The sequence below is a fragment of the Dermacentor albipictus genome, chromosome 9 (assembly GCF_038994185.2).
Source record: "Dermacentor albipictus isolate Rhodes 1998 colony chromosome 9, USDA_Dalb.pri_finalv2, whole genome shotgun sequence".
In the NCBI taxonomy this organism is placed as follows: Eukaryota; Metazoa; Arthropoda; class Arachnida; order Ixodida; family Ixodidae; genus Dermacentor; species Dermacentor albipictus.
This window is the reverse complement of record NC_091829.1, coordinates 87,909,928-87,937,308: the sequence shown is the minus strand read 5'-3', so window position 1 is coordinate 87,937,308 and position 27,381 is coordinate 87,909,928. Positions and strand designations below refer to the sequence as shown.

Sequence of the window (27,381 nt, the reverse complement as noted above, 5' to 3'; positions counted from 1 at the left end):
AAGACAGACGACAGGATTCGCGCTCGCTTTGAAACAGTTTGTCGTCTGTTCTTGCTTTTCTTCGCTTGGTCATGCATTGTGGGTGAGTAAGGATGTAATAGGCGTGAATGGAAACATTTTATGAAGATTTACTTAAAGAACGCGTTATTTGTGCAGCCATATCCAAGTTTTAGACGAAGCCTCTTACAACACCAGCCAACACAAGCCTCGCAGACACGTATATATGCCGTCATTCCCATGACGGCACAGGACGCAGACAATTCCCATTGCCACATTCAAAACTGAACAGGGCTCAGGCAGTCTCACTGCGCTTATTGCAAACGGGCACATATCCCACACCGTGCACCATTAATAAAATATATCCAGAGAGGGAGATTAAGATGAACTGCAATGATTGTAATGGCATCATTGGAATCAGACATATGCTGGCGGGGTGTCCCGCGACTCTCCCCAACCTCGTTGATGAATGGACACAGTGGGAGAAAAGGATTCAAAGCCCATTGTTTCAGGACCAACTAAGGGCAGTCCAGAGGGCCCATGATGTCGCTGAAAGGCTTGGCCTGACAGTGCCAACGTGGGAGCGGCCCGCCTTGGCTTGAGAAGTCGAGCCTCCGGTCTCCGGACCTCATTACAATAAAAGTTTTCACACACACACAGCGCCCCTTAAGAAACTCGCATAGACGGTGGCGCCAGATTTCCCTCTAGGTGTTATAGTGAGAAACTCTATGACCTTGCCGACTACTGAGGGCAGCGAACATCGGCCGGTGGGTTACTTATACAAACGCAGAAGTGTATATATAGGTGAGGCGCTCAGTCAGCGCCCCGTCTCGTGCCGATGCTTTCCCCGAGCTTGCGCCCTCAACACCGTCCTCTTTCGAGACGCATAAACATGACTCGGCCAGAGGCCTAACATGTAACGTGCGCGGATGGACTTTTTATCCGGAACGGATGCAAGCGAATGCCCGAATGGCGAGACGCGAGCGCGTTGTGTACAACACGGCTCCATCGAAACGAGTGTAATCACGTGACTTTTCCTATTCACTTTTCCTTGTTGTTATGCGGAAGTTCTGGATCTCTAAACCCTATATCGATACTGGCAACTGGCAAGCGTCAGAACGTCCTAAATAGTTGAGTACAATAACTTCATTTTTTTTTTTACCTAATCAGTTTCCGTTTCGTTCCTGACGGTCGTGGTTGCGACTCGATGACGCAGGGGGTAGGTCACGTGGGAGCAGAACATCGCGACGTTTCGGCTCTCGTTCCGGCACGATGTAGCCTGCGTTACCAGACGACCGACCAGACGACCGAGCAATCGCTCGGTCGTCTGGTAACGCTGCTCGGTCGTCTGGTAACGCAGGCTACATCGTGCCGGAACGAGAGCCGAAACGTACCAAAGAGAGTACGAAACCGTCACGATGCCTTACTCCCACGCGACCAACTTCTGCGTCATCACGTCAGGACCATTACAAACGAAATTGAAGATTGCTCGCGTAAAAAAATCTATCAGGTTAAATTACCTAGGGAACTCCGAGGCTTTCCGCTATGCGCTTCTAAAGTTTCGAAGTCTACATGACCTCAAATTAAATGCGAACATTAAAGAAGTCGAAAATGTCACGTCAGTGACATTTTCGACTTTCACTCGTCGACCGTCACACAGCGATATGTCACCCAGTGACGTTGAGCAAGAGAGGCGTCCCGGTGATTTGTAGAAATGGACTCGCTATAGCCCACCCACTTCCCCGAAGAGAGGGTTATGCACTTCACAGCGCACGCCATTTAACGTTTCGCACGAGTTCACCGCGAATCGGGTTGTGGAATTTCGGGAGTCTGGCAGCGCTACGACTCGCCTGCTGCGAGATACGCGACCCGCATAGCGTTGCCTCAGAGATACCCTCCCGACACCGAGGTTCACGGGTTTCGACTCCCGACAGAGAAGTGTAACACTTAAAGCGACCACGCGTGCACTCCGAATTGACGCGGAGCTCACTGCATACGTACACCCCGTGGTACCCCCGTATTGCCCTGGGGGCGCACGAATCCGTTCGAATCGGAATAAATCTCGAGATGCCGCGACGCTAGGTGTACTCTAGCCGACTCGACGGCCGAATCACGAAGTCGTGAAAGGCCATCGACCGTACGGTAAACTGCTTTTTTTTTTTGTGCCTTATTATTTTACAGTACTGCCGACTCCAGTGGGAGTCGTTGCAGAGTGGGTGGCAAACGATGATTACATCACGACAAGTCATACGGAGCAGGTGCCAGGCACACTAATGAAAGTTTATTTTTTATTTGATTTCTCGTGAGATCCTAATCATCTTACGCTAGTGTCCAGGAGCCCATCAGGAAATCAATATCCGGTGAGTTTTAGATTAGTTTCACGGTATACATACCCTGACCATGAGAAGGAAATTCGTAAAAGAATAAAAATGGGTTGCATCGCATACGGCAGACACTGCCAGCTCCTGGTTGGAAGCTTACCATTACCATCGAAAAGGAAGGTGTACAATCAGTGCATTTTACCAGTGCTGACATATGGGGCAGAGACTTGGAGATTGACAAAGAAGATTGAGAACAAGTTAAGGACCGCGCAAGGAGCGATGGAACGAAGATTGCTAGGCATAACGCTGAGAGAGAGAAAGAGAGCGGTTTTGATCGGAGAGCCAAACGGGTATAGACGATATTCTAATATACATCGAGAGAAAGAATATGCAGCTGGGCAGGTCATGCAATGCGCCGGTTAGATAACCGTTGGACCATTAGGGTTACAGAATGGATACGAAGAGAAGGGAAACGCAGTCGAGGACGGCAGAAGACCAGGTGGAGCGACGAAATCAGGAAATTGGCGAGTGCTAGTTGGAATCGGTTGGCGCAGGACAGGGGTAATTGGAGACCGCAGGGAGTGGCCTTCGTCCTGCAGTGGGCATAAAACATGATGACGATGACGATGATGATGATGATGATACACGCGATGTTTCTCTTAGCAAAAACCTTGCGAGCTTCTAAGTTCAAGTAAAGTTCTAGTGAGCTTACGCACAACTTCAGGAAAAAGCATTTTTTCACTTAAAACAATTATGGCTTATGGTAATTACCATAGTTGCCTGGCAATTTAATGTACGATCACGTGCTCTCGTGCACGTGGTGCGACGCAAGCGCCAGTCGTCCGAAAGCGCCACCTGGCGCTGGCACGATGAGAAGTGAGGGTGCGGTTGCGGGCCTAACGGTTAGAGAGCATCGCGGGCTCTCCTCGCGCTGGGAAACCAAGGTTCGGTTTCGCCACCGGACAATCAATTATTCCTGCATGGCTTTGTCTGCGCGAGAGCTATCCTCGGGAGGCCTGCAGCGGCGTGACGCGGCACGAGGTGGCGCTTCGGACCGGGAATCCACCAAGCAACGTTCGACGAGTGCGTCCGGTAGTAGGAACGAAGAAAAAAGGGTTTATTTGTACATTACTCACAGTGGCTCCAGATACGGAAGCCCGCTCCATGTGGGAGCATGTTAAAACGTCTCGAGTTCATTCACATCGGGACGCGTCAGCAGCTTCGGCCCCTAATATTTGGCAAGCGCGTAGCAACCCCAGGGAATCCGAGGTCGGAGCCGTTCCCACGGTAGCACTCGACGTTGGGCCTTTTCATCATTAGTGTGGAGTTGTCAGGTTCAGATAGAGGGGTTCTTTTTGTTGACCTGTCAACGCTGCGTCGACTTCTGGTTAGAGGCTGACGGACGGGGGGGAAGGGGGCTTGCCTCGTGCTAAACGCTTAAGGAATGCTCATCGCCGTATCGAGACGTATAGCAAGCGTCAGTCGGGACCTCCCAAATTACGCGATGATCGATTAAGGCAAAAATAAAGGAGAAAGCCGCGTAGACGAAAATTTTACGAGTCTGCACGGCCCCGTGCGGTGTAGTTCGACGCCTTGGCAGTGGCAGGCCTTGGTAATCACCTTTTGTCTTTCTGCCCTCTGCCCCTTCCCCAAAACGCCCCCCCCCCTTTTTCTTCTTTTTTATCGTCTATAATGCCCCTGCTAACGGACATGGCTACAGGTTGCTCTGTACTATGTCTAATAAGATTTATTGTCTTTGTTTTTCTTCGTTGAAAGATTTACGCGCACAATTTACACACACAATATATGTATATATATATATATATACGCACACGCACACATAACCACTTGCAGACCCCCAAGAAACACATCAGTTGCGAGTCAGCGCAGCGTGTGTGAGCCATAATTACCTCTTTTGTGTCGCGTCTTCGTGGGCGCTGTTCGTATAGCGAAGGCCGACGAGCTTCCTGCCCTCTCGCCTGCATCGCATATACAGAGGCGAGCCGTGCAAGGAACACAGGTAAAAACTGCGCATTCACAGACGTGCGCCGCCGCCGTTTACACAAGCGAGGAAACATAGCGCGCGCGTTCGGTGTGTATACTGTATGAGTTGAGGTCGGGCTTGACGGACGATCGGAGGAACTTGTGGGACAGGACTACGCGAGCAGGATTTATTTACATTATTTACAGCTTAGACGAGACGTACATCGACAGTCTAGCGTGACTCCCAAATGGAGCCCGCAAGACGAGCATACAGCAAAGAGCTTACGAGCACACAGCTCACGAGTACATTTCCAGCACGACAACGAGCACACTCTAGCAGCCGACAATCGCTGCTTATATGCACTCTGCTCGACGTCATAGTCCGGCGTCATTGAAGATGACCCGCCCTTTTGGAGGAGGATGAGGGCTCACATACACGTGCCGCACACACACACAGGTACAATGGTCCGGAGCCGACGTCAGAGGGGCTTCGTAGAACTCTGAGCCGTCCCGGGTGGCGCGCCCGGGTAGCACATTGTCTGGTGTCTCGAAAAGCTCATGGGGAGCTTCCGCCAATTACCTCCCCTCGAGAACTCCCCTGAGCTGACCCCGCGCCACGTGGCTTCCGGTTATCCGCAGTTCTCTGAAGTGCGCCCCGTCCCGGTTGGATTGGAACACGTGAAGCGGGCTGAAATAGCTGCAGGCCGATCCTAACAATACACGCAAACACACCGGTGTACGCACGGCGCTCGTAACACGCGTGCAAGTGAAGAGCGCTCACACGCGCGCGCGCTGTGGCTAGCGCAAACGGCACAAAGGGAGCATTCTTTCACAGCGAAGCTGTGTACTGCCGTCTCGTCCGTCCGTCTGTCGCCTGTACGCCGAAAACTCCACCGGCGCAACCCCATGCGCATGCGCGAAAGGAGAGAAATAGGCGCGCGATTAGCCAACACAAACTAGATTGCACTAGATCTGTTTACTCCGATCCATGACGTCACGCTACCTAGCTCGCAATTTCCGTTGACGAGGCTGGCGCGATGAAAAGCGGTGACGTCAAAATCGCCGTTGCCGACCCGGGTGCATCCCGCATTACATTCCATGGCAGTCGGGCCAGATAACGTGACGCCATCGATCGGAGTGAAAAGGCCTTGCGCTATCTAGGTGGCGTTGCATTAGCTGCACCAGTAGTAGTGACGTCGTTGCTCACCGTCGTAGCCGAGCGCAAGTTTCTCTCCGGCTCCGAAATGCGTAGGCCACACGTACTCCCGAGGAGCAGGCATCCTTCGATGAGCAACGGCGCGAGCACAAGCGGGAACGAGCTCGTATACGCCGCACCGATGCTGCAGCCGAGCGCAAGCAGCAATTGCGTACCGAGGATCCGGCAGCCTCTCTCTGTCTCCCACACTATATATATATATATATATATATATATATATATATATATATATATATATATATATATATATATATATATATATATACGAAGCCGTCGTTTAATGAACCGTCGGGATAAACCCAGCGATAAACACCAGGGCCGCACGCTTCAGCTTCGCTGGTTAATTATCTGTACGGAATGCTTGGGCGGTGATTTTTTTTCTTTATCGCCACAACAGCAACGATTGTCAGCCATGTTTGCGTGTACTACATGTATACGCGTATACGGGCACGTACGCCTTCGCCCGGATGCGCATGTGGCAGCAACTGCCGACTGCTGAGGGGCACCTTACCAGCCTCTCCCCCTCCTACCCCCGCCCCCTCCCACCCCGAGGCCCCGTGAGAACACACCCCTCGTAATAGGGCGGGCTTGCCGGGCTGGTCGGTGAAAACATTACTCCAGACAAGGAAAAACGCCCCCGTAGTGGGCGAGACGTTAAAGGAAGCAAGACAAGAAAGAGCGCACACTAACAAACAAGTTTACCGCTCAGAGTGGTTTGACGAATGCCAAGTTGTGGTCAAGCGCGGCGACAAAAGAGGCGCACGCGAAATTCGTGAGGGCCTTCCTTATCCACGGGGTAGTGGAAGATGAGCGTGTGAGCACGCCGTCTACTATAACTTACTAGATAATGAGTATCGGCATCGCTTGAGATTATGCGTGTTGCATGGACACGTGCGTACAGCTGTTGTTTCACGTGTGAAAAAAAAAGTGTTGGCTTTATCTGCCCTTCCCACCACCACCCTCTCTCCTCCACTCCCCCCCTCCGAATGTACTTATGTTCACGAAAATCTGATAAATAAGCTTGGTTGTTACTGTGCGCTCGGTCCTGTCGCCTTATTCCTTCTTTCAACGTTTTCAAGAGACGCAAATACAAGGGTCTTTCCCTGTCTGAAGTGCCCTTTGGGTTGACTGGCTTTCATCCATTTGTAAACATATTACATGAGAAATAAGCGAAAATACTCGGGCGTCACACATGGCTAAATTCAGGTGTGGCACTAGATGCGTGTCGACCCTTCAAACGTATACTGACACCACCGATTTTCGCAAATATCGACACTTCGCGCCAGCCGCGTACGTGTGATCACGCATTATAGACGACGACGACGACGAAAAATAACCGTCTAGCGCACTCGAAATGCCACCCGATGACGCAGCAATCCAAGACGATAAGGAAGAGTGAAGATAATGAAGCGCCAGACGACGTCAGACCCGTATTTGCGTGTTTAGGAAAACGTACACGACGTTATCGTCTGAACAAACTCGACTTATCACACCTCGCGTATGCGTACACGGAGATGCTGTTGTATGTCTGCGCTCGTGCTATCTGACCAAGCCGTTAGCTTTTCAGGTTCGTATACGCGACTATAAAATGCACTTAACAGACATCAGAGTCTGAAAAAGCAAAGAACAACAACCGCTACTATGGCGCCAAAACTTGGAGATGGACAAAGAAGCTACAGCAACTTCTGAGCGTGCGATAAAACAAAACAATACATACATTATTCATAGAGATTAATTTACGGGACTCCGCAAACTAAGAAGGGCAATACAAAAGGCAACTTCAAATGTAAGGATTTAAAGATACCGGCATAAGGGGTGGAGGTGATGTATATACACACACTTCCATACTGACCATCGTACAAGTGACATCAGAAGATTCAATCAGAATTCATAGCACAGGAAATTCTGCATTGCTTTATGGATAAAGGTTGGCAAGCATGGCGTGTTCGGTGAACTGTACTCGTCAAATGTTCATGGGCGGATTAGTTCGGATGTAAAAAGGCGTCAACATGTGCTAGTGTTTCCCGTGAGGGGCACAACAGCATAGTGGAAGATCAAAGCGAAATTTTTGACACGTGGTTCGCTAATGAATGCAAATACGTTAATCCGGCTATAGTGCTTGCGTCTTGCCTGAGGGGCTTTAATCTGATTGGCTGATATCAGGGCAGACGAGGAACCAGTCCCGGTGCAACTACTCACCAATAGACAGCAGGGGTGCGCGAACACTGAAAACTCTCGAGTAACGAATTGTGCATTAATTCTGCCCTATTCGACAGGGACTTCTAAGTGAATAGTCTCTCTTAAGCAAATGCAAATATTTTTCGAGAATTTCCGATTTTCAACTATGCGCGGTCAAACACAATACTGCAGCAGCAATAACGCGGTAGATTTCACCTCGACGCAGCCGAAGTGTGCAGAGAACTCGAGCAATTACGGCGCGGAACTCGCCACATTGCTCAGGGAGCCAGACTTAAAACCACGAGCATTCGTTCTCAACGGACATGCAGTCCCGAACTGCTGATTTTGTTTTCAGTGCTGCAATTGCGCTTTTAACGAACAACGCTTCATGACACGCAACGTCATAACGACAGAAAACTTACTCATCGTTGTGGATACTCGTGAATGAACATCATTTTAGAATGAACTGGGATAAACGGCTGTTCATTATTAGAAAGCTATTTACACACTGGCATTATCAACCTCCGTTAATTCGACGTCTCGCTTAATTCGAACGCACCGGAGAGGTCTCGGCGAGAAATCATGCAATGCTACGGACCAGAATCCCGTTTGATTCGAACACGAAAGTATCCAGCTACGGATAATACGATAATCTGTCGGCGACGACAGGCTACTTCGAGCCATTAAATAGACTCGAATCTGTTCTCTTTTTTTTTGCCGCCGTTCTTTAGACCTTTAGGACGATTCGAGCAAACCACGCAGTCCCAAAAGCGCCGAACGAACGGCGACTCGACAGCACTCGATTTGTATTCAACACGATCTGAAAAAAAAAAAATGCCACTTGCGCACCCCCTACTTGCGACACAGCCTTTATCGTCTGAGCGGAGTTGGGCGTGTTATGCAATGGCACGGAGCAGATGCCGGGCGGTCCGTTACGAAGTAGACCCGGAAATAATACTTGCTGCCTAGCCAGTTGGTGCACGTCGAACAATAATTAAGCTCGAAACTAAGCGCTCGTTCTACGCTTACGTCCCCTCCTCCTACTCCCCCCTTTCTTTCTGTGACCTTGCTTTTGGTGCTAAATTCAATATTGTTTCGCCTATTAGGGCTCATTCACACCGGCGACTTGAGGAGGTCGCGCGACCATTTGCGACTCGCGATCAAAAAGCGACCGAAGGCGACTGATGTTCACACCGGCAAGCCCGGCTGAGCGCGACCCGCAAGTCGCAATCCCGGAGATTACCGTTCTCAGCGAGAACTCTCGGAATCTACGCGGAATTTGAACGCGACGCCGGAGGAGGCCGGATTTACACACACGAAAGATCACTTCCGGTGCGCCGCTGATTGGTTTATCAGTTTTGCGACCACGGTCGCGCGACTGAAAAATCGCGCAGAGAGCGAGTGGCCCAAAATGGTCGCTTTTCGAGAAAGGCGACCGTTTGCGACCAACTTGGTCGCGCGACCACTGTCAGTCGCCGGTGTGAATGAGCCCTTATAGAGTTACAGAAACGGGCGCCAAGGGAAGCGTAGTCGAGGATGGCCGCGGGATTGGAAGCGGTGTGCGAGTTTCGACGGGTCGTACGCAGCGGCCACCGAAATGAGAGAATCGGCGTCGTACATATAACTTCACGACGCATCCTCTCCTCGGGTACCGGAACTGGTTAGCGGAAACAAGTACACACCACATGGGACACTCGACTGGTCGCTTTCTTCGAGAGGTCTATATGGGACGTCGCTCCACGCGGGCCAGGTTTACACACGGCCGGTTGATCCCGCAAGTCTTGCCCTCTTCCACCCCGGGACGCACTCGCCGGCTTGCCGCTTATGTGACGGCTCCCGCGCCGATTACGACCACGTCCTATTCTCCTGCGCGGCACACTTGCCCCCTGCCTCTTGGCGCCTAAGCAATCCGCAGCAGTGGGAGGCTGCTTTGTCCAGCACCGAGCCGGATATCCAACTCCGGCTGGTGAACTGGGCGGAGGACGTCGCGACTAGGCATGGCCTGGACGCCACAACCGGCAGCCTGAAGGCCGCCCACAACGCTGCTTTTTAATTTTTTAATTTGATTTTACTTTTGGCCTTTTCATCAATAAAAGTTTTTCGCCACCACCACCAAATCGCGAAACACACCCGCCCGCGAGATTCATTCGGAGCGGTGCCGACTGAGAGCGGCGCGGATTCAGGCGCGCTATGGCGCCTTCGGCCGGGAAGCGTGACCGAGATCCGACAGAGGCCCGATCACGTGGTTACACTCCGATTAGTGGCGACAAGCTCGGGTTCAGATTCGACAAGCCGGGGTTCGGACCCTCGTGAAGTCACTTGCATCTGGCCGGGGAAGGCTTTTTTCTCTGTTAGCTCCAATCTCGAGCGGGATCTGCATCGCTGCAAACAGCGTTGGAGCCGCGGTATTGGAACCTCTCGAATGTGAGCCATTTGGAAATTTTCGGGGCGCTTTGACACTTGCTAGTATTTGTTTTTGCAACGTTCAAAGGTTTTAATTGGGCCTTCATTCATCGGAGATAAAAAGGGGGGAAGGGGATATACTTCTTTAACAACGCTTTTCCTAGGATTCGATAGTTTCCTTTCTATCGTCCTTTGCTGAGTGGTCCAACCCCAGTGACGAGGGTTCGGGAGCATAATGCGGCAATCGCGAGTACGGATAAATTATGGGGTTTTACGTGCCGAAACCAATTTCTGATTATGAGGCACGCCGTAGTGGAGGACTCCGGAAATTTCGACCACCTGGGGTTCCTTAACGTGCACCTAAATCTTAAGTACACGGCTATTTTCGCATTTCTACCCCATCGAAATGCGGCCGCCGTGGCCGGGGTTCGATCCCGCGACCTTGTGCTCAGCAGCCCAACATCATAGCCACTGAACAACCACGGCGGGTGCGAGTAGGGATAACGCGAACGCAAGGATAATACAAATCGGAGGTTTTTCACCAAAGGATAATCGTCCCAAATAAAAAAAGCTAAGGTAATAGTATATGGCGATCCCCGTAGCTGCTGTATATTGCCAAGTGAAGGGATTTGACCTACGGCCAGGGGTAAAACTCAAATGACGAAGGGTGAAAACAGCTGATCTAAAGAAGAAGAAAGAAAAAGACTCGCAAATAAAATATGCGCCAAATTCCAACTCATGCTCGTACACACACAAGAGCGTCAGAGCTTAAAGTTCTTGGGGCGAAATTTCGTCTCGCATGTCTTGGCAACTTGTATCAGCCCAATTGCAAACGTTGGCGAAAAAAGCCTCCTGCCACTTTTTTTTTTTTCATATCTTGCTGCATACCTGTGCTCCTCTTCGCAATCATCGAAGAAATGCACACAAACAACAAAACGAAAAAAATCCTATACGAGAGCTCGAACTATACGATCAAGTTTTGCGCCGAACAGCGCAGAGAAGTGAATGTATACCACACTACGCGTGCGACTAGCGCAAGGCGTTCAACGCCTTGCGGCGTTGACCGCTTTCGCATTGTGTTGGCTCCGGCAACGCCTCGTCGTCAGGCCACGTCTCAGTAGTCTCAGTGGCACGGTGCATTTTTTTTTTTTTTTAGACTTGGCTGCAGTTCATTTGTGCATTGTCCGCGAGAGAGAGAGAGAGAGAGAGAGAGAGAGAGAATAAGAAACGAAGTGAGGCGAGGCGAGGCGCGACGGCAGCATTGCACGAGCACATTTTGTGACCCCCCAGAAAGTACAGCATACTTAAAAGGGAAACTGACAACCAAAACAAAAACAAAGCAAAACAAAAGCGTCGCGGCAAGAGGGTTGCGATTTGAGCAGCCGGAGACACAAACAGCGAAGGAGGCGAACGAAGAATTGGAGTGATGACAACGGGTTAAGACACTCCGTGGCACTGCGAAGTTGAGAGGGTTTTTGTTATCTCCGCGTTTTGACATTCGCTCTACATGATGTGTATACCGTCGCACAGAATGCCTGAAGTTTAGCCATTTACAAAAAAAAGTGTGTGTGTGTGTATATATATATATATATATATATATATATATATATATATATATATATATATATATATAATGCGAAACGGATGCAACATAATCAACCGCAATGAATGAATGGGACGCGATAGAGGTTTTGTGAACGTTACTCTCCCGTCGATGCACGTCAATACTAATTAGGAAGGAGGCGGCGTTTCGTATTCACGTAGCAGACGACGGTTTCTGCGTCGTCCGAAACGTGAATGGGTTGTATCGTCTGTCCCAGCTAACGTTAGCCAACGTATTGAAAGAAAGAAGGTAAAAAAAAAGAAAGATACGGTTGCAGTACAGTTATTAGACATATGATGTTCGGTGGTCAGAGGTTCGACTACCGAACACCATGGGTCTAAAAATCGTGCCTCGCACCGTGTTTTCGTTATTATTTTTTTTTACTTGAACGCATTGGCTAAAGTTAGCTGGGACAAGCTACAGATGAAAGGCTTATATATACAAGGTGTTTCACGTAACATGAACCAAGGATTTAAAATACAAAGTGGTTAATCGCAACTGAATTTCGCGCAAAAGCTTCAAGGACACTAGGTTACCTACGTCGTAATCTGGGTAATTCACCTTCCAACATCCGCAAATTGGCCTTTCAGACATTTGTTCGTCCACAGCTCGAGTATGCATCATCCATTTGGTCCCCACATCCTACATACTTAATCGACATGCTTGAATCAGTCCAGAACCGAGCTGCCCGTTTCATTTCACGTAATTATAGCCATCACTCCAGCGTAACGCAAATGAAACTCGATCGTTCCATACAGCCTTTAGTTCTTCGCCATAATATCGCTCTGTTATCCTTGTTTCACAAATATGTTTATAATGCCACACAATCCACACTACATATCCAGACCACCTCGAACACGTCTCGTCGATTAAATAACCACTTAAGTTTTGCGCGCATGTACGGTACGACACACGCTTTTAACTTTTCCGCGCTCCCTACGGCCATTCGCTTGTGGAACAATCTGCCTGAACACATTGCTTCCGAGTCAGATCAAAAAAAATTTCGTCATCTCCTACACGAGCATTTTTCATAATAGCACTTACAAATCACTTTATCTTTTTTCGTACACTTTGCAATCTGCTTCAAACATCCTGTGATATTTTTTTTTTCGATGCATTGCTATCTCGCCCTTGTGAATTGCTATCTTATGCTGCGTCGTGTGTTCACTTGTATGCCCTGTATATATTATTGCTTTCTTGCGTCTTTTTCCCTGAATATCACTTCAAGAATTGTACTCCCTGATATGTTCATCTTTTGTGTATTTTACTTTCTAGTATTAATGCCTTACGTTACGTTTTACTCATCTTATTTCCTTGAGTGTACCTTTGTGGCCTTTCATTACTTCAGTTGTTCCTGTTTCATGTTTTAATCTTGGTAGTATTGTTGATGAGGCCTGTATTGAGGTGTATCTTTTGTGTACCACATTAGAAGGCTGCTTACTCTGTAACCCCCCTTACACAATGCCCCCATGGGGCCTGAAAGGTATTTTAAATAAATAAATAAATAAATAAATAAATAAATAAATAAATAAGTGGTTTGCCATCACGTGGCGCTCTTTGGGGTATCTTTCTTATATTGCGCTTAGTTGATTAACGAAGATCAATTTTGCATCAAGACAGCGCACGAGCGCAGTCACGTGGTTTTATTTCATATTTCGCGGGCGTTAATTCTTTAAACGCCGAAAGAAAATCGTCACGCAGCACGCACGTTCCCACAAAGAATTGCATAAAATTTTGCATAATTGACCTCAGTTAACTAATGAAACGCAACATAAAAACGCCTACTCTAAGGAGCGCCACATGAGGGCAAACGAGGAGTTAATTAAAATTAAATTATGGGGTTTTACGTGCCAAAACCACTTTCTGATTATGAGGCACGCCGTAGTGGGGGACTCCGGAAATTTCGACCACCTGGGGTTCTTTAACGTGCACCTAAATCTTAAGTACACGGGTGTTTTCGCATTTCGCCCCCATCGAAATGCGGCCACCGTGGCCGGGATTCGATCCCGCGACCTCGTGCTCAGCAGCCCCACACCATAGCCACTCAGCAACCACGGCGGGTCAAACCAGGTGTCGCTGGTTTCATTCACTCGCGGTTAACCACTCCTTTTTTTTTTCTAGATCCTCGGTTCATGTTACGTGAGACACCCTGTAAACATACACGGCTTGTATCTGAAATGCGTGCATCCAGCATCGTAAAACCGCCGTCCGCTAGAGATAACACGACTTCCTGAGCACCTGACAAGGGAGAGCAAGCTTTCTCCGCTGTTGTGCCATTACCACAAGCCCGGATTCCGAATCTGCAAGATGCGGAATCTATCCTGCGAGCGCCATAATTCTCCCTTCACAAGACAAGATGCTGCGCCGTCGTGCGGGAGAAGCTTCGGCGAGCAGCGTGTTTAGACGTGTCCGCGTGTGCCCGACAGCCCGGCGCCGCACCTCCCTTGCCTGGAGGTCACCGCGCGCGCGAACTTTGAACCGGGTGGCCAGCGCGGTCGCTGGTTGGACCCCTCGGACGACCGTCGTGTGCTGACTTTGTATTGGGCCGTTTGAGTGACAATGGGCCTCGGGGATTATAAAAGCAGCGACACGCCGCTCGAAAACAGGATCTGCCGACCCCACCGGGAGAGAGTGTCGCTCCCGACTGGGGTGAGATGTGTAACGCGTTTTCGCCGGACGTCGTCGTGCGAGAACAGTCGCGTTTGTTGTGAGCACTCGGCCCCAGTGCCGACCCGTTCATGTCCTGTATGATAACCTGTATATAATGTATAAAGTCCCTTTTGTTATTCTCATCGACGCCAGGCTCGGAGTCATCGCTACCAACGCTCTGTCACGAAACGGGTGACGAGCGCTACGGGACCACAAAGCCGTAATCGTGGTGCAGCGGTACAAGTTCGTATCACTGGTGGCACCGGTTGGGTGTCGTAACACTGGTGGCACCGGTTGGGAGTCCGTAACACTGGATGGCAGCTACGGGATTGACCGGCATCAGCTACCTCGGCGCGGTGAGTGCCTGAAGTTTACCTCAAACACCAGACTTTCTCTGACACAGGTTATAGTAGCTTAGGGAAGGATTTGGTGTTGCATTGTGATAACCTTGTGTGTTTCAAGCCTAGTAAGAGTGTTTTGAAAACCAGGGGATGCTGAGGGGGTAAACAGGGCAGTGTGTGATATACTTGCATATGTCTTACTAGTAGTGTTATAGTAGCGTACGGCAGGTATATTCAAAAAGGGTAAACAGCAGGAGGACAGTGTGAACGATGGAGAAGTACAAGGTGAAGGAACTTCTCGAAATTTGTGAGGAGTTGGGCATTGAGTTGGGCTCAACCAAAAGAAAGAATGCGATCCTTGAGGTCATGAGGACTGGGGACGTAACGGCTGAGGAGGCCGCTGAGGCCTGGGCGGATATCAATGAACGACGGGAAAGGGAGGAAAGGAGAGAACAGGAACGTCGCGAAGAGGAGGAAAGGAGAGAACAGCAACGTCGCGAGGAGGAAAAGGAGGAAAGGAGAGAGATTCGTGAGCACGAGCTTAAAATGAAAGAGTTGGAGAACCGAAATAACTCGCCGGCGCCTAGTCTCACTTCTAATGTTCCCAGAATACGCGATCAACTTCCACCCTTTGTCGTCGGAGAGGATATGGCCAAATACCTCGTGAAATTTGAGCACGTGTGTGAACGGAATAGCATTGAGCGATCCCTCTGGGCACAGAATCTGTTAGCGTTGCTTCCTGGGGAGGCATCAGACGTAATAACTTGCTTATCGAAAGAGGCGTTTGAGAGCTACAGTGATGTGAAGGAAGCGCTACTGCGGAAGTACAAATTGTCGCCCGAAGCTTTCCGGCAGAGATTCCGGTATGCAAAAAAGGGTAAGGAGTCGAATGTTGACTTCGCGTTTCGTCTAAAAGCCGACTTGGTGGAATGGCTGAAGGGCGAAGAGGTTTACGACGACCGCGACAAAATTGTCGAATGCATCGCGTTGGAGCAGTTCTACCGTTGCATTGATGAGGATGTCCGGCTCTGGCTGCAAGATAGGCTAAAGGAGGTTAAGCTAAACAAGGCAGCAGAGTTAGCGGAAGAGTATTACACCCGCCGCAGCTTGCACAGCAAGGCAGTGCGCATAGAAAAAGCAGATAGAAGAGATGGGTTTTACGGGAAGCCCGACGAACGGAAGGAAATCACGCGTCGCGAGTTTCGGGACGACGAGTCCCTTCCCAAAGAAACTGTAAGGGATGGACAGAATGCATCTCAGAATGATGACGATGGTCCGAAACAGCGAAACGAAATGACGCGTTCTTTTGAAAAACGGAGACCGTTAACCTGCTACAATTGCAAAAAGCAAGGGCATATCGCTGCAAGCTGCCCAGAGAGAAGTGCTTTTGCAACGATACAGGAAACTCACAAGAACATACGTCTATTGGAGCCCTATGTGCAGGAAATTAAGGTAAACGGCAAGAAGTGCCGAGCACTGCGGGACTCTGCAGCAACTATGGACGTTGTTCACCCGTCTTTCGTCTCCTCGAGTGATTTTACGGGAGAGTGCGTTAGGATACGGCAAGTGGCCGAGAAGGAGAGTGTCTGTTTACCGATCGCAACGGTTAGCATTGAAGGAGAATTTGGGAAACTTAACACCGAAGCCGCTGTGTCAGCCGCCCTCCCGGAGCAATTTTCCTACCTCTTCTCAAATAGCTCGGAGCAGCTGCTGAGGGATCAGGGCAAATCATTCTTTGCCGACGTGGCGTACATGGCCCCCACGCGATCCAAAGCGCGCCCGCTGTCGAGGGAACTTGACTTAGCGTCGGTGAGCGAAAGGCGGTGCGGCACACGGACCGATCACGGTAACTTGAGTGGCGGGCAGTCACGGGAGAGGCAGAGCTCGGAGGCTGGCCTAGACGAGCGGGTCCTGGAAGTGAGTGGGAGTGACGCGGGCAGTGCTAGCCGCGATAGAGACTCGACGCCGAAATTAGGCGACGCGGGCTCCGCACTCACTCCGGTTTCCGCCAGCTGGCAGGAGCAGGCTGCAGTTGAAAGGGAAACTCGGATTCGCGAACAACAGGAAGATTGTTCACTAGCCGATCTGAGGAAGAGCGTCAAACGGGGAGTGAAAGAAAAGGGGGTTTCATTTGGCAAGGAATCTGGCTTATTGTACCGCCGCTACACGGATAAGCAGGGTCGCAAATATAAGCAGCTTCGGATTCCGCGAAAATATCGCCGGGAAAAATGAATGACCTCATTTGCTTCCTCAGAAGTATGTTTTCGGTCCAAGCGATTTCAAGGGGACCATTCTATTTGTAATTATTATTGCTGATTAATAATTGTTTCTATTTTGTTGTGTTGTTAATTTGAAAACTGGTTGTTTGAGCCTTGTGTGCTAGATCGTACACCTGCCTCTTGTTGCAGCGGGAGAAAAAAGGGGAAAACAATTTAGTTAGGTTGATTTGAATTATGGCCTTGTCTGGTGTTTGACGGGAGACAGAGGGCACTTCTTCGTGTTGGGTGTTGCCTTTTGCCGGTCGGTTTTGCAAGCTGCAGAACGACCAAGCGGGACCAGTGGCGAGAAGCAAGGTCTTAGGAACGACCCGAGCGGAGCTGGTCAAAGTGCCTTGGCGACGACGCGGTGAGCAGAGCTCCTGTCCTGGCGAGTCGGACCTGGGCACGTGATGTTACCTGGCGTCCCGACACTGGACGTGAACTTGGACGAGCCTGACGAACGTGCGCGCCTGGCATCCGAGCCACGTGGAGGCAGCTCGTCTTCCCGGCGCCTTATCTGAGGGCGGGGATGCTGTTGTGCCATTACCACAAGCCCGGATTCCGAATCTGCAAGATGCGGAATCTATCCTGCGAGCGCCATAATTCTCCCTTCACAAGACAAGATGCTGCGCCGTCGTGCGGGAGAAGCTTCGGCGAGCAGCGTGTTTAGACGTGTCCGCGTGTGCCCGACAGCCCGGCGCCGCACCTCCCTTGCCTGGAGGTCACCGCGCGCGCGAACTTTGAACCGGGTGGCCAGCGCGGTCGCTGGTTGGACCCCTCGGACGACCGTCGTGTGCTGACTTTGTATTGGGCCGTTTGAGTGACAATGGGCCTCGGGGATTATAAAAGCAGCGACACGCCGCTCGAAAACAGGATCTGCCGACCCCACCGGGAGAGAGTGTCGCTCCCGACTGGGGTGAGATGTGTAACGCGTTTTCGCCGGACGTCGTCGTGCGAGAACAGTCGCGTTTGTTGTGAGCACTCGGCCCCAGTGCCGACCCGTTCATGTCCTGTATGATAACCTGTATATAATGTATAAAGTCCCTTTTGTTATTCTCATCGACGCCAGGCTCGGAGTCATCGCTACCAACGCTCTGTCACGAAACGGGTGACGAGCGCTACGGGACCACAAAGCCGTAATCGTGGTGCAGCGGTACAAGTTCGTATCACTGGTGGCACCGGTTGGGTGTCGTAACACTGGTGGCACCGGTTGGGAGTTCGTAACACCGCACAACAATCAACGACGCCACGCACAGGGCTTTGTGCCGCCAAACACGCACGCGCACACACACACACACACACACACACACACACACACACACACACACACACACACACACACACACACACACACACACACACACACACACACACACACACACACACACATATATATAGATGTATGTAAGAACGACCGGGTACCCGGTCTGGTGTCTTCCCTACCACGGCCGAACTGCCATTTTTTTGTAAACCCTGACGAAGATCGGTCCACCGATCGAAACTGTCGAAATTAAATACTTGTTCTGTTTACCTTGTAGCACCACTCAAGTTCTTTACGTTTGAAAGGTAGCCTGAAGAAACCGTCTTTGCCTACTATATATATATATATATATATATATATATATATATATATATATATATATATATATATATATATATATATATATATATATATATATATATATATATCCTCGATGCGTCAAACTCGAAGCCTCCTCCTCCTCCTGGACTTTGGTGACCCGCGAATGCTGCTGCCTCGCGGAATAAAAATTCTTGCAGGAAAAAAAGAAAAAAAAAACCGTCGACTATGATCGTCAATGTAAGAGAAGGGCCGAACGCTTCTACAAATCTAAATTCGCTTTTATCAGATGAATCACGATCTCGAAAGGCCTGTACGTTTGTTTCAGCGAGGGCATTTTGGGTGGCGTTCGCTATAGCTGTTTCGAGGCGCAATTCGGCTTAGCTAGAACGGAGCCTTTATCCAGTACGTGTGTATTCGGTATATAGCACACAGGTGGCTATACATACGGGCCGATTCCGTCATGCTGCATGTGCGGCCTCAGGCGGCGCGAAGTTCGCCCCTCTCGTCTTTTAGTATCCAACAGTGCGCGAGGACATATGCGCAATTTATTTAGTCGTTAGATACTGCGGGCTCAAGATCCATACAGGACGAGCACCACAGTGAAACATGTAATACAAAGTAGGCTAATTCATAGTGAACAGTACGCTTTAGAAAAAAATTGAGGAGCCAATCCACTCCGTGAAGGTGGACGACGTACCGGCGAAGGTGTAGCCCCTCACGCAGGGTTAGACAAGAATGAATGCATTTTCATCATTTGGTAATGGCAGTGAGGATGTAGCTTCTCGATTTGCTGTGATATATACCGACTGGCTCGGTTACCACCTTACACGGAAACTTGGTCAAAGTTAAATCTGTACACGACCGCTGTTGACTATAGTTGAGTGACATGGATTGGTGTGGCACTTGAAACCAAACTTTTATAGCGAACCATTTCATGTCTGCTTTTGGAGTGTCCACATTGGAGTTTCCAACGATGACCGCAGGCGTAGTGTCATCGCGTCTAGACCATGCAAAGCGCGTGGTCATGAACCTCTCAATATCACGTACACTTGGATGTGCCTGGATATATATGCAAACACATTCTTTGATAATGTCAAATCGATGCACGTACGCCGCTGGGCGGTGTGGCATCTCAAGCGATGTATCTGTAACAGAAGTGCGTAAACCGCTCCCACTTCGGTCCCGACGCATCCACATTGAAATCGCCGACAACGACCTCAGTGGTAGTGTCATCGCAACTAACCCACGCAAAGTGAGTAGCCATGAACCTTACGGGGCTATGAGCCAATGAATTTTTTTCTTGCTTTGCTCGAGTCCAAGGACTTCGAGCTGTCACCTGAGGCCACCACAGCAAGAACTGCCGGACTATTCTTTATTAGAGTTTCTTCTTCCTTGCTTTGCCGGAGGTATGAGCCATTGCTTCCAGGGGTATGAGCCATTGTTTCCGGGGCTGCGTGCCATTGATGATGACAGTTTTCAACGTGCTGTTCTCCATGTTGTTTAAGTAATAAGAAAAAAATGTGAGTACCGTTCGCTTCAATTTGCCGAGTGTTTGTGGCCTCCACCTTACGGGGCTATAAGCCATTGCACTTTTTGCTAGCTTACGAGGGTATGAGCCATTGATGAGGATAGTTTTTGTTGACGCACACGAAAAATACACGGTACCCTAGCCATATACAGCTTCGCTGCAAAATGTTCGTAGTTGGCAATTCAGTCATGTATTGTGCGTCGAGGAGAAAAAAAAAAGAAGGTAAATGTGTGTTTGTTCGAGTAAACGAAGCTCTTGGGGCATTACCACGGTAGCGTCGCGTACGTCTCGTCGTTAATGGTGATTGATATTTTATTAATAAGCATACGAAGAAACCGCATTTCTTTTCTTTCTTCGTACTTACGAGTACTTAATTTCGCTTCCCAAGTTCCCGGGAGAGCCGGACAGAGAAAGATCTCCGAAATGTAAGCGTCACATCCGTTTCTTTGGATTTGTTCTAATAAGGGATTTCATCCGCGCGAACGCAATTTTCGTTGACTGATGGTGGTGTCTAACGTGCCAGGACAACACTACGACAGACGATGTAGTTGGGGTCTCTCGGTTATTAATTTCGGCCACTCGGGGGGTTCTTAAACGCTACACGAACGTTTCTGCATCCCGTCCCCAACCGGATCACAGCGGGAAGGGGGGGGGGGGGGGGGGCATCTAACCTGAATTACTCGTGATCGCTAGCACAACCTCACAGCCACTGCAGCGCGACGACAGATTGCAGTCGACTGCGACAGAATTTACCCGGCAGAGCTGCGTTTAACTTTAGAAGCGAGATACTGCGGGACACGTAAAAAAAAAAAAGGAAAGAGAAAGAGCAGCACCACATGGAAGCAAGCGACGAGCAACGGAATGTAGCGATGCAGAACTATCAATAGCGGAATCACTATCGGAGTGTATATATATCGGTGGTTCAAATTACTATCGATAACGTCATCGACATCCCAAAACCACGTCACGTACAGCGCGCAATCACTGCAACACAAACATGGCGACGTTGTGCATGCACATACCGATGCGATGAGCTACGCAGACAGTGGCAATGATTACGGCGCCCCGAGTTATCGCAGAGCGCGCGAAGTCACCGCGTTCTACATACCTCTCCTCCGCACCACAAGCAGTAAAATGACTAACGCCCTTGAAACGTGAACAGAAGTGTAAATCGGTCTATGACTCGCCTTTACATGCAATAAAGGTGTAAGGATGTAAGTTGCAGACCGATATACACCCAAGTTATTGACTTTTATGGGTGCAAGTTATTTTACGATGAGCTGTCGAGTTTTTTGCGCAACGTCACGCGGCATGGTTCGCTAGCACCTGGATGCCACAACGACAGTTTAAGAACAGAAACTTTACTATTACAGGGGACCGAACCAAACATCCATCCACAACGTCAATCTCTGAGGTGGCTGTGAAGCACGCACTGCAAGATGCGTTTTTCGTAATTTCAATAGCAGCTGAACGCATTGTTTTAAGATACAGGGCATACATAACTTCAAATAGGAGTGGAGTCAAGGGAAGAAAAGATTACGTTGAGGTACACGTCTCATTGTTCAGATAGGAAAGACAAAAAAATATATATATATATCTGCAAATGTGCATATCTGCGCTGCAATCAATGTCGATTTCCCGGCTACGAACTGCGACCTGGTGCAGATCAAGGTTATACAACACGCCAGGGAACGATGCACGGACCCTGTTTTTTAACAAGCGCCTTCTAACTTCGCCACGCGTGCACCGTCAAAACACTGCCGCGTACGGCTAACGAGATCATGGTTATCGTCGTCTGTTCAAACTGTCCGGTTCGCATAAGACGGCAATTGCGCAGGCCATCGGTTGAACACGTTATTCGTGAGCTGAAGATTAATCGCAAAAGCAGAAGTTTTGTTCCTTGGCATAAAAAAAAAAATATGTTCGCTGCTACTAAATGTGTCGTCAAGCACGAGCGAGCCATAATAGCATTTGCACAACAAGGCAACAATATCCGCATAAAGCCGTCACGCGTGGTGGACGCCACCTAGTGCCCAGTTGATGCATCCGGAACAGATATATAAATATGTTAATCTGAGTGGTAAAAATACGGTTGAGGTAGCACATAAATATCTCAGTTATGAGTGGCGTCTGAGTGGTCGGGGAAAAAAAGATCAGTCGTACAAACTCGTCTGTTCCGAACTTCCAACGAAATCAACAAATATGAAAAAAAAAATCTCAGTCTCGTTTGTTGTAGATGTGTTCCGATGTTTCTCTTTCTCTGACACATGTGCACAAATAAAAGCGCAAAAATATCGCACATTACCATCGGAACGATGAGTTATGGTGACGATAGCAACGTTTAAAGTTCACTAGCACGAAAAACACTTGCCAAATGGTTGATTTATAGAAGGTGCTCTACAATCGTAAAATTTACATACACAACGTTGCCTCGATCACAACGAGCTGCGGCAGAAGCTCTCACAGGTGTCTCCACGCAGCACGACAGCGTATTTTCAGGTTGCCGTCTTCCGCGTCCGCTTTCCCAAACATGCGCCGTACGAGTGAAGCGCAAACGACACATTCCACGCGCCGAACCGCGCGCAGGGCGTGAGTGCTGGCGGAAAACACGCTTTCCTCATGCGAGGCCGCCACAATAACGCTCCCCGCATTTCACCCCGTTGTGACACAAACACGCTACTGCACCGCGTGGCGCTCTAAAAGAAACTCGCCATCGCGGCAGCATTTCACGATGCCGAAGCCGAGCTAAAAAGGAAAAAAAAAGGCCACCGCCGGATGAAACGGTTTCGAAGACAGCGTAGTGCGTGTGTGTCCGGCCTCGATACAGCGTTGCCCTGTATCGTCTGCGAAATCAAAGCCGGCTCACGTAAGCCACCAAAGCAGACGACACGGCAGCGTCTGCGACCTCGAAATCTCGACGCGAAAGAAAGACAAAAAACAGGCAGAACTACAGGAACGACGGCGCTGGTTTCGCGATGGGGGGGGACTAATAGGATGGAATACGGGCTGCATTGGCGAGTAATCCGGTTACTCGCGCGCGTTCGAAAGGTCCAGTCGAGCCGGACGAGAACGAAATCTGCATCGCCAAACGCGAGAAAGCGCCATCCAGCGTGGTCGGTCGGCCTTGCGCCTCCGACAATCGCGAACGAAAAGTTTAGCAGACGTAACACAAGAGAAGACGACCTGTGGCGCGAGCACCACACCCCCTAAGCAGCGGGTCAATACGCCCTAGAAGCCGCACGTCAAAAGCACTGGGAATGAAGCGCTGCGATTTCCACTCGCAGCGGTAACTCTCCCAAAGCACGCGACCATCAACACGCCTACCGATATGACGCGACGTTCCCGGCGCATGAGTCAGGACATGGGGAAGCTTGGCGGGGTGATCGCAAGCATTTGACAGCGCGCTTTCATGGGGCCGCTTTTGAGGGGCAGTCGCACTTGGAGCTTTTCAGGCGCGCTGACAAGATTTGAAAAAGCGAAGCCGACGAGAACTCGGCAGCGCGTCCACGATCGCTGGCCGCCGGTGGAGGCGGGCGAAAGCGCGTGCCGCTGAAAAACAAGCCGCGCGGGCCAGTTAAATACTCCGAAAGGCAGTTGGCAGCACCCCACCCTCCCATTCGGCCGTGCCGAAGGGCGGTGTGCGGGGATCGAAAGAAAACAACCAGCGCTTTCGTCCAGACACGAACGTCGTTTCGGCGGCTGCCGATGAACCGAAAATAAAAGAACGAAAAGAAAACCACGCCCATAGAGTGTGCGGCGCCGGCTGCCAAATCGCGGCGACAATCCAAGGGTGCACCGCCGTCTGTTATGTGGCGGGCGCGATTGGCTCGGGAGCGCCACTCGCCGGGGCCGAGATCGGTGCTCGAGTGCGGCGCGCTGACGTGACGACGCCGGCTCAACAACCTAGGCCTGGCCCTCCGAAAACCCACTTTCACCCCGTTCCACGCCTCTCCACGAAGCCGGTGAACGTCGCATGCGTGGCTGTCCCACTAACTTCGCGCGAGCTCTGCGAAGAAGCAAGGAGGCGGCGGTCGTGTGGGCACGGCACGACGCTACGCGGACAGCCGTTGCTCCCGCCGCACTCGGCGATGGGCCGTGTGCCCTATCGCACACAACAAGACGGGGCGTGGAATTCGCGCGACGGTTCGCAAGCCAAGGACGCCGGGCGTACGCTTGGTGAAGGAAAGTGACCACTTCTAAAGAAGGGACCGGGCGCACGGGGAGGGGAGGGGGGGGGGGGGGGTGATCTCACTTCGCACGCACGGATGGTTGAGCCGTGTTCGGCGAGCGGCCCAAGACTCGGGCGCCAAGACTCACCCGTTGAAGATGGCCAGTAGATGAAGCAGCCAGACGAACCACCAGCCGGCGAAGAAGATGATGGCAAACCCGTAGAGCGTGTAAAACAGGAGAGCCATCTTTGAGACGCCGCCGCGGGCAGCAGCAGCAGAAGCTCGGCGGCGGCGAGCGCTGGTGGCGTCACCACGGCTCTGTGACGTCGTCGGATGCACTGGCGAGTGTTCCGGATCCGCTACGCGTGGAGAACAGAGTCGAACTGCGTCACTTCCGCCGAGCGTCGGAGAGGCGAGCAGCGCCGCGACGCCGCCTTGTCGAGCGGCTGCGGAGCTGGCGATGGGCGGCGAACCGCAGCAGACGACAGGTCGGTCGGGAGCGGCGGCTGCGGTGGTGGCGCCGGCATAGCGCTGACCCGCGACCGGGTGCAGCCTCCGTTTTATGGACAGCGGTATCGGGTGCGCCGAGATAAGTCCGCGCGCGACGTCCAATGGGTGACAGGCCTCCGGACAACTCGTCGGGAGCCACCACCTAACGCTGCCGGCAGGGTCGAGCTCGATGTAGAGCATCGTGGAGCTGGGTTCTCGTCGCCTCACCGTTGCGCATCGTCCGGCAGCATGAACGCGACGCAGCGCGCGCGTGGTGCGGCGCCCCAGCGGACGACACGAGCGGTCGCAACTGCGGTCACCGTTGGGCGCCCGTAGGCTTAGCGTCCCAATCCCGGGCCGGGATGGTCGCACGCAGCTCCTGCCGGATTTCAGCCTCGGCGTAGCATGCTCCGTTGGCGCGGCGACGGCGATCGTCGCTGTTGCCGGCTGGGAAGTCGTCTGCGTCGCTGGCCGAGGCACGGATTCGGAGAAACACGCCCGTGGCTCACGTGTTGCGGCGTTCGAGACATGAATGCTGGGTGAACGCCCTCTCTGGGCCGCTACCCCGCAACCGCGTACTCGGTGCAGAAGACGAAGAAGCTTGTTGTTGCTGTTGTGGCCTGTCGAGCACGGGGCTACTGCCCGCTACGGGGGATTGATCAGGAAGTGGCTGGATTATTGTCAGCCGCGCTCGGAAATGCTGCTTCTTTGACATATTTGCGGTACGGGCACCGTCAGAAGCTACGCACGTGTGTGGTGCGAATAATCTGTCACGTGTGATGGAGTGGCGCGACAATGTAGCACTCGACGTGCGCGTGGGTGCCGGTTATGGATTGCCGCGTTGCATGTTTTTATCGTAACTATTTTTTTAATTTGCACTGAATACGTTATTGCTTACATTGTAACTTGTAATTTCAACTTTCGACTGCGCTTATTGCCTTGTAGCATTCCTGAAAACTTATTTTTCATTCGAACTTGGGAATAATCCACCCATTTCTTGGCCAATCCCCCATACGGTGCCACATGTTTGATAGGCAAAAACAGAGAAGAAAATTTCATATACGTTTGTGAGGAGTGGTTGGAATCGTTCGGACATCCCGGCAAAAAAAAAAAATGCATCTTAACGTTTTCGGGTAGGTCTGATTCAAACAGAATCGAACCGCTCACGTCGAGTCGAGTGTGACGTCACTGCGCCCAACCACAGCGCGTTACCGTCGCTTTGTTTCATCGTGTGAAACCGTACAGCGCGCAACAAACGCGTTGCATATAGAAGGCGACATTAAAAATAAAAACAAAAGTCGCTGACGCGATTCTTCATCGCACGTGCACAACCATGGAGAACAACGTGGTCGCCTTCAGCAAGAAAAAGAAGAAAGGCCGGCATCGCCATTTTTTCACAGCGTTATGGACGAGTTATGTATTTATTAACCAATTTATTTTATCTTGTGTATTGAGTCATATTACCACTCGATTCGTGGCCTATCCCCCTCAGTGGGTTTGTGCCATTACCTGAGGCTTCATCATCATCATTCCAATAGCCGTTTCGGTTGGCAATGGTGTCCGTAAAGGCTATCGCCGGGATTGAGCTAAAAAAATACCCGATTCCCAGTCGGGATCGATTGAGTGATCATACAAAACATTCTCTCCTTTTTTTTAAGTGCATTAAACAGCAGAATAAAATTATATTTGTCACGACGGTAACGTGTCTTCAATCGATACGTCATCGCGGCAGCAGGCATGACAAGAAGACAATGGAAAAGTGCAAAATCCGATATCTTCAAGTACTCGGAACAATTTAGCTGCCTTAACACGTCCACGTTGTTCTTCTCCGCAAAAACAGCAAGCGTGAGTAAAATAAGTAAAATAAAAATACCACAATATAGGCAAACGATAAAACAAAAATTAAAAGAAGGGAAGCGTTCCCATAGCTGCGGGTGGTGTGTCGATTTCTCGATGTTCACACGCTTCCCGTGGCTTTAAGCAATTACGCGTGTGCGTGGCTAAGGTAAGCACGTAAATAAGTTTTCTATTCGAGCGAAGCATGCGGAAGGTAACTTTTATTCCATAACTCGTGATGATTATACGTTGCAATGCATACAGTATTCGAGACTATATATATGTACGGAACAGGTTGCTTTGCTTTAATACTGAGCACGCCGGCCCTTCAGCACACGATAACGTATGCGAAACTACCCTTAATAAACGTCACCGTAAAAGTTCTTTTCGAGTTAGTTGTCCACTTCGCGACGCATGTACGGAACGTGCAACCAAAGTGGTATGGTATGAAGAACTTTATTTATGCCCTGAGGGATCAGTCTGCATGGGACTCATGCGGGCCGCTCCCACGTCGGTACAGAGAGGCCGAGCCCCTCTGCCGTCACACGGGCCCTCTGGACAGCCCTCTGGTCCGCCAGCACTTCACTGTGCAGCATCCGCTGCCACCACTGTTCACCTCGAGAACCATCACCTGCCAACGCCAAGCAGCGCCACACCAAAGTGGTCTGACGAGTAACTGAGCTGCGGACGCAGCGCCCCTGTCTATTGCGTACGTACGCAGTAGCTGCGAATGCTAAACTATACAGGGCATACTCACGCGCTTTAAGTTTCTTTGTTACGTCCCTCGTTCTGGACGTTTTTTTTTTTTTTTTCACGATTACGAATGAA

General features: G+C 50.5%; 1 protein-coding gene across 1 annotated transcript in view; it reads right to left on the bottom strand.

The window, feature by feature from the left end:
• The window catches only part of GlcT (ceramide glucosyltransferase), a 93,210-nt gene extending 67,738 nt beyond the window's left edge, over positions 1–25,472 (bottom strand). Inside the window, exon 1 of the mRNA XM_065440798.2 lies at positions 24,377–25,472. Within this exon, the coding sequence (XP_065296870.1) occupies positions 24,377–24,918 (542 nt within the window). The 5' untranslated portion in view covers positions 24,919–25,472. The remainder of the gene's footprint in view (positions 1–24,376) is intronic.
• Between the last annotated feature and the right edge of the window lie 1,909 nt (positions 25,473–27,381).